Below are 8,616 nucleotides of genomic sequence, written 5' to 3'. Positions count from 1 at the left end.
AAATAGTAATCAACAGAATTAGAATAACTATTAATTCACATATTTCTGGAAAATTGTTTTTTATTGTTTACTCTTTGCCCGGGTATAGGTTTAATTGGCCCCTTTTCATTCAACCCCACCCACTGGTAAGCTTTTTATCAAAGTTACAATAAAACATTTATACGAATCTACATAAAAAAATAAAATACATCTTCTGAAACAATTAATGATGTATACTTAGTTTTTATTAAACAACAGTGATTACAACCAAAAAAGCTAACAACAACAAAAATTTTTTGCTGTCTGATTTAAGTCGATGGCTGATTACATATATTTTGCCTTCTACTTTCAAATATTGTTTGTTAAAAAATTCTTAATTTTACTTGTTTTGAGATATTGGTCGTGGAGCTTTTTACCCGCAGACTTTTTAAACCCTATTTTTTTACCTATGCCAACTCAAGTATAATTATTGAACAAAATATAAAATTAACGATTGTTTTAAATTATTTGTAAAGTTACCCATTGTCAAACTGTAAATATTGGCTGATGACAATTTAAAATACTTATATGTTTTTAAATTATTTAAATTATTTTAAATTTACATATTCAGTACTATTGTCTTTGCTACAATTTCAAAATAATGCGCTTATGATCACTTTACATTTTTATCTCCGAACAATCTGTCCTGTATATTTCTTTTATTAAATAAAGAAAAAGGACTAAAAGTCTTGCTAATGGCTTGTATTGCTTTATGAAATGACTGAAGCTTTTGTTTATTATTGAAATAATACTAACAATTTGCTTATTGCCGTTCATATGTAAAAGCTCTCTAAATGTTAAACGTCATTGCACATGAACAATTGTTTATGTGTAATTTATCATAAGTATACTTACTTATTACATGCAATAGATCTGTCGGCATTTTATACACGGTAATAACGGTAGAAATAATTCTCTATTTCAAAAGTTACCGTATCTAATAATATTTCTGTTTCATTTACAGTATTTGTAAGTATACTCGTATGCAAAGTATAAATATTATAACGAAAAATGTCCAATTTCTACTCGAAATCGTTCCTTAAGATAAGTTTGCTGGGAATTCGAATATACTCTTCTATAACAATAATGAATTAGATTTTTCGCAGACTCAATTACAGTAGGTATGGGGTTTATTGTTTTCAATCGAACAAATAAATAGTATTGAATTAGTATAGCACACTCTTTTTATTTATTTATTTAAGTGACTATGGATCTTTCGATTAAGCCATTCACATATTCACATAATTTTATTTACATTTTGTGTGTTGATAAACTATTAATTATTAATCATAATTATATATTAATTATTAATCATAAATAGAATTTTATAATTGATCTTATTATCATGAATAGAGTTTATATAATTTTGTATATATCAATATTGATGCTAGATAAAAAGATTTTCGCATTCACTGGAAAACAAAATCTTTTCTGTTGCAGGTTCTGATACATTGTCAGCATTTTGGCATACCTTTTATAATTAAACCGCTTTTCATAGGCCTCTAATGATTTACCATGGTCATTTTGGGCATAAAATCTACAACTGTGCCAAATTTCATCAAAATCCCGAGACGAGCAATGCGCGGGTTCTTCTTGTTAGAAAAAATTGATGTATGTGTGTGTGTGTGCGGATCCAATTTTTTATCGACGATTTTGAAATCAACCGAACTGAATTGTTTAAACAATATTCGATTCCTACTGATGGGGAGACGCGCTGATTAGTTTTAGATAAAGGCCGGTCCAACCGTTTCGAGAATACGGGGTGAAAAATGTCGAAAATTGCAATTCAGTTTTTGAGAAAACAGAGCATCCGATTTGAATGATTCAGAAAATATTTTATTTGTATTGACGAAAGGAAGAACTGATTAAATTTTTGGAAAGGCTGATAAAAAAAAGTAAAAAAAAACGCTACAAATGATCATTAGACATATGCACATCAAATTATCGGATATTTTATAGAGATTTCAATACGTACAATGTATGTTTTTTTGTATGGGTTTTGTTTATCTCAAAAATTTAATTTATTTAAAGTTTTAAAAAAATTTTACGTTTTTTTTTTTAAATAATTTTTGGGTCGGAAGTTCCAGTAATTTGCCTTAAAGCACGATGCCATGCACTACTAGTTTTTAACTTCCCGTAGGGTAAATTATAGTAATCGCAAAAAATCGAAAATGAAAATTTTTATATATCTTTACGTTTCAAAACCTTCTAAACATTTTAGCATAACTTATTGTTAGAAAAAAATGGATGTATGCGGATGTGTGTGCGGATACAAATTTTCGTCGACGATTTCGGGAACACGGATCAAGCGATTTCAATTATTCAAAAAACAATCGATTGCTCTAAATAAGGAGACGTGCTGATTAGTTTTTGGCATAGGCAGGTATAGCCGTTTCAAAGATACGGGCATAAAGTGCCACAAACGGTAACAAAAAACGTTTTACTTGTATTGCCAAGATGAAGAACTGATTAAATTTTTATGAAGGCAGTTCTATCGGTTTCGGAGATCTAGTGAAAAAAGTAAAAAAAAAGCCATTTGGCGGTCAAAAATGGTCATTAGACATATGCACATCAAATTATCTGATATTTTATAGAGATTTTAACAGTAAGTATAAATTTTGTTTACATTCCTATCGGTTCCGTACCAATGTTTATCCGTTAGACGGCAACGCGGCGCTTACGCGCTTTGATATTTTGTCTCTATGCTGTCAAAGCAGTACGATTGCTTTGAAAAAAAGTTCAGAATTTCCAAATATTTCAAAATAAAGAAAACATTTTGTTTCAAAAAGTCTTTTTTTCAAAAAGGTAAATTTTTGTCAAAGTTGTATAGTTTCTCAAAAATCTAATTTTTTTAAAGTTTTTTTTCGAAAATGTTTTGTTCAAAAAAAGAAAATAATTATTAGTACGGGAAGTTCCAGCAATGTGCCTTAAGGCACGATGCCATGCCCCATTAGTTTTTCAATTTTTTTGTGTATTGAAAATAATTCAGTTTATATAATTCTTATAAATATTATACAATATTACAATATTTATAAAAATCTATATGAAAACATTTAATATTCCTCGATCATTTTGTTACGGTACGGAAAGTATCAGCAATTTGCCTTAAGGCACTATGCCTTACACCACTAGTTTATATTTCGTTGTTATTCTTGCAAGGTATTAAATTGGACTTTAAGAAATAAATGGTATGTTTAATTTTTATTAAAAAAAAAACATACTTTTTAAAATTAATACCTAACCAATTTCCTAGCTATTTTTCCCTAATCCCAATATTTCCATTTAAAGATAGCTTTGTTTAGCGTTTCGCATTACGCTCTACTTTGATGCGATGTACTCGTATACCTCGTGTTAAGCAAAGTATTACTATATCATATTGTATTGTTCAAATTGATTGTTGTTCAATTAATTGAATTAACTAAATGTTTTAATTGCAGGTAACGAACTGTTCTCATCCGCTGGTCGCGACCTTGGCGACCGAGCTGTCCGTCCGGCACCGCTGCCTGGTCGCCTGCGTCGACAATTCAGCAGCATGCGCCGACGCGCTCGCTGCTGATATCCGTTCATTAGGTATATTTAGGAAACATAAAGAAAATACATATGTATTATGAGGTCTATGACAACATGGTACAATTTTGCAAGAACTATAGGGTAGTTCATTCGAGTTCAATAAAAAATAAAATTGATAAATTCTAAAAACTGTCTAAAGGATCCACCGGTAAAAAGTAGATCCATTTATTATAAAGACTTCTTTTCCAGTTCTAAACCCGGCAAAGGTCGGTTACGAATGTTACGATGTATGGTTTGTTCCTTTTGGTATCATGCGTCATGTACCAATTTTCTAAAGAGGACCAAATGCTTTATTTTTGATCATTAGTATCTCAGTATGTCCTTACCTTATATTCCATTTTGTCCGTACAATATGGGCAAAATAATATTTTTACTTAGTTGTTTTTTTGCTTAATAAATATGTTATTACATATAGTTCCTACTTAATTAAACGACTATGTTATTGATAGTTAATGATTCAATAGTATAACTATGAAACTGGTTATAATGTCATTAAATAAATATCGCTAAAAAACAAGACACCATGTCATTTTGTCCGTACTTCCCCTATATATTGTTTCATTTTGTATCGTATACTTAAATTGGCAAATATTATTATACAAACCAAAAGTGCTCTTTATAGCTTTATATTATTCATTAAGGTGGGCAATAGTGATATCAATTGATAATTTAATACTCACTTTTGATTTTCCATCTTTTGTGTACATATTTTGCAATTAGTATCGTAAAATTATAGTATATGGCGAGAAACATGTTGCAGGCGGTGATCCGAGTACAAGCAGTTTTGTATGGTCCAAGGAGGCATTTAACGCAAATCAGCTCTGTGCACAAATAACCCAAAAATATGAACGTGTAGATTTTCTGATCATTGGGGAAGGATTAATACAAAATTCATCTCATGGAACAGAAAGTGCAGCAGCAACCATAGATTCTATTAATAAGGACCTTATGTCACATTTTAGTGTAAGTATGTTTTCAGAATCATTCAAGAGGTTCCTGAATAGTACTGTGAATATGCTATTCAGAATTTGTATTTTTTTTTATTTTGAAGGTTACATACATGGAAAGCACTACATCAGCCTAAGAATTGTATGAGATGATATAAGTAGTTCATAGTAAAAGTCATTCATTTTTATGGAGTCGTGAAAATATTTTTCTGTAATTCACTTGGTTCATTTCGATTATATTTGTTGAAATATTTTTCCCATAAAACAAAGTTTTGACTCAATCATAAAACTATCCTTTATTTTAATTTTTGAGTTATCGATTCGATAAAACGTTATTCACAATACTGAAAAGTATCTTGTTTTGCGCGTAATTTGTTTTGCGCGAATGAAGAATTTTAACATTTATTTTTAGTATATATTAATAATGTGTGATAATATATTTCATTAATGTTCATACCATTATAATTAATAGTACGGAACAATGTGCGAGTTACATCTCTTTTTTATTTCTTAGGTTTCTGCATAAATTATCATTTATTGTTGATTGTATATTTTATTCAAATTATCGCCTAGCAATTTAATTATCCGTGAAATATGGTGAATGAGGTGTATGTTATATAATAATTATCTTAGCAAAAGTATAACTTAAAATAATTAGAGTGATTTAAATTCAATTATGAAACATTTATTGATATTTTTGTTATGACGGATGTTTCTTTTAATGACGTTCTGCAATTTTTATATATAAATCTAAGATATTTATGGAAATGGCGAAAAATAACTCGGCACATATCGTTATATAATAAAATTTATCAGCAATTCAAGTGTTTATGGATAGTTATTCATGTTGTGTGCATAAAACTACCAGTCTTGGAAAGAAGATTAAATTAAGAAATTGTACGTGACAAATAATTGCAATATGTTGTATATGCCAGCAATTCTCAAGCTTTTTTAGAATGTGAATTAGTATAAATAACTAAACACATATTAACCTTTGCAGTTAAAATGCGAAAACAACCCTTGCTCAGACTAAATATTGATAAAGTTAAAAGTTGTTAAAAGATAAAGATGTTTGATAAAAATTTACGAAATATTATAAGGGGCAGAGAGTCTCTATTAAAATATCGCGTGCATTTTTTTTTGAAAAAATTTCGTTTGTTTGTAGGTGCTAAAAGTACACGTGGGTTTTGGTAGAGTAGAGGGGGGTTAATTTTAAATATCAACAAGTATCACAAAGAGAGAGGGGGCAGTTTAAAACATGCTTGTAAAAATCACATAAACGTCCCCTTAAAAGATATACTTATAAAGGATAGTAAAAGGTATACTATTTTGAAAATTCTTTTTTACTGACGTTGAATTCAAAAAAGGAATATATGGTATCAAAACACTATACTAATTTTAATATTTCAATATGTTTATCTCGAATACCCTGAAATGACTGACTTCAGCTCCTTTTCCGCCGTAACTCTGAAGCTGCAGGACTTGCATTCACCATGCGCTAGAAAAATCATATAACGCACATTCCGTACTAGTAACAGTTGCTTTTTTGGCACAATGCGTTTACTAAATGTAGTTTTTTGTCGAATGTCGTCATTGTTATCCTTTAATCATCAATTAAAAAGGTAATGTTACAGTTAGCTTTGGCGTTTTTGCCGCTGATGTTATCTCGCGACAGCGGACATCTAGTCACGCTGTCTGCCTATCCTATTCAAGAACCTGAGGCTGGCAGAATAGCGAGGCGACCCGACGGTGAACAATTAGCGGAGGCGCTACTAAGGGAATTGCGCCGTACAGATTGTCAGGTGTGTAAATTTATCATTAGCTGAACTTCTAGTTCATGCTATTAACATGAATGCTTCAAAAATAGAAACTGGATACAATCATTCTAGCGTCTATTTATTGCGCTCACTAAACCAACCTTATCAGCTTCGTTTCTCACCTGTTTGACATTTTTCTAACATATGCATTGCAATTCTAGCACATCAATTTTCTATATGCTGCTGACATTTGCATTATTTTTTATCTAATTTCAAACTTAACACAGTAATTTTATTGTGATATTTTGAAAGCATTACATATTCAGGTTCGTCTGACTCGAGTACGAGCAGTGGCTGAGCAAACCGTAGGAAAAACCAAATGGAAGCATTTTACGCGGGCTGATGTGGCAGCCGATATTATTAGTGGAATAAGGAAAAACAAGCAATACTTACAATCGCCTGGTTTAGGATTACTTATTAAAAATTATATATCTACAGGACTTCGTACGGGCGCTTGAGAATGAAACGAATGTGAGTTTATTGTTTTAACATTATAGACTCAAATTGTGATGCCCTTATAAGGCATTTGAAGCGTAGTGGTTGCCACAAATTTAATTTTGCGATTAACTTTAACATTACCAGTATTTACCATACACTCTCCGAAGGGTCAGAACGACTGTTCTAAATACTAAAGTACTAAAAATATATATTTCTTTCTTAAATGTAAATACGTTTTCATTATTACGAGATACGGTATAAATCTTTCTTAATTAAAGTTTATAACATTTTGATGTATTTGCTATTAAATGGCCTTGTCGACCGAAGCTAGGTCTAGGGGCTGGTTGTACCAGTTTTTTTTTAATTAATAGATCTACTGAGTATATTTTTACGAAAAACTGTAGATAGTTGCTGTAACAATTTCTTTACCGAATCAGATAGAAATAATTCCACAACTATTGTTCATTATTTCATATTTAATAATTTGCTAGAAAAAGTAAAATAGTAACGACAAAAAATAACTATAATACCTCTGATAATTTATTTTTCACTTACTTTTGAAAAAATTGAATTCTTTCTAAGTAAATATAACTTTTTATCGTAAATCAACGTAACTGCAATTGTTATTATAATACAAATAAAAGATATAACACAAGTTACATATAACACAATTTTCATATGCCCACATCTTACAGACTATACGGGCCATTTAATCTTCTTCACTTTAATCTGTATATAATTCTTGTATGTTACAACTAGCCCCAAATGGCATGTAATTGCTTATGCGATTAGGAGTTTTATACATAAAATATAACTTCAGTCATATGTTGTTTCAACTTATTCCAGATGTGAATTTAGCAATCACAAAAATTGTTATACATTATCAAAGATTGATAAATTTGAAAAGGAATAACATATATAAAATTTGAAATTAGTCAATAATAACAATGCAAACCGAAGTTTTATGATGAACAATTTCATATTACATTTGAAAAATGAATTTCAATATCATTAAAGATCTTATTGAAAAACGCATGTTAATACTTACCCCCATTACAAATAGCCCTCTAATTTGATAATTATACAGGACAGTATAATCAGTAATCAATCAGCGCAAAAAAATTTTCTAGTTGAATTAAAAAATCACATAGTTTTTTCGAGTATTATGTTTTAACAGAGTTCATAAATAAAAGCAATCGACTTCACTTACTCTGAAATAAATCTAATCTCTCATCTCTCATAAATATACACGGTTTTTAATATGTCTACATTTAGACAAGTTATTGAATTTTTAAAATATCTCTATGACTAGACATGAATCATTGGGAAACATGGACAATTTTTCATAAGATACTTAACTTAAAGAGTCAAATATTTTATGTTTTTAGCTAATGTGCAGATTTATCATCAGTACATTTCGAATGCTTTGATGTTTAATATCTGCGTTCGCAATAGTTGCCTTCGCCTAGCCCTGCCGCTGCCTTCATAGCATTTTTCTAATGATTTCGAAGAATCATCGCCTGGAATCAATTCATGATCTACCTGAAGTAAATGCCATTAATGCAAATTTTACAAATGGAAAACGCAATAACTATTCAACAGTATTCAATATATATATATATATATATATATATGTATATATATATATATATATATATATATATTAATTATGCACGATTTCGCTGATATTTTAAATTTATATTATTGGTCATAAAACCTTGTATAGATAAAATTATAAGATCAAACATTTGCTAAGTTGCATATACACTATGCATTAATTTCATACTTTATTAGATGCTGAAAGTTGTTAATTTTCATGAATAATT

General features: G+C 29.7%; 1 protein-coding gene across 1 annotated transcript in view; it reads left to right on the top strand.

Moving 5' to 3' along the window:
• LOC113375290 overlaps positions 1-6,810 on the top strand; it is a 49,455-nt gene extending 42,645 nt beyond the window's left edge. Inside the window, exons 12-15 of the mRNA XM_026615230.1 lie at positions 3,456-3,588; positions 4,349-4,551; positions 6,170-6,337; positions 6,619-6,810. Coding sequence (XP_026471015.1) covers positions 3,456-3,588; positions 4,349-4,551; positions 6,170-6,337; positions 6,619-6,810 — 696 coding nt within the window. The remainder of the gene's footprint in view (positions 1-3,455; positions 3,589-4,348; positions 4,552-6,169; positions 6,338-6,618) is intronic.
• The last annotated feature ends 1,806 nt before the right edge of the window (positions 6,811-8,616 follow it).

Source organism: Ctenocephalides felis, unplaced genomic scaffold, assembly GCF_003426905.1.
Source record: "Ctenocephalides felis isolate EL2017-DRISC unplaced genomic scaffold, ASM342690v1 CF-g0.4_SCAFFOLD_01886, whole genome shotgun sequence".
Taxonomy (NCBI): domain Eukaryota; kingdom Metazoa; phylum Arthropoda; class Insecta; order Siphonaptera; family Pulicidae; genus Ctenocephalides; species Ctenocephalides felis.
This window is presented reverse-complemented; position numbering and strand designations above follow the sequence as displayed.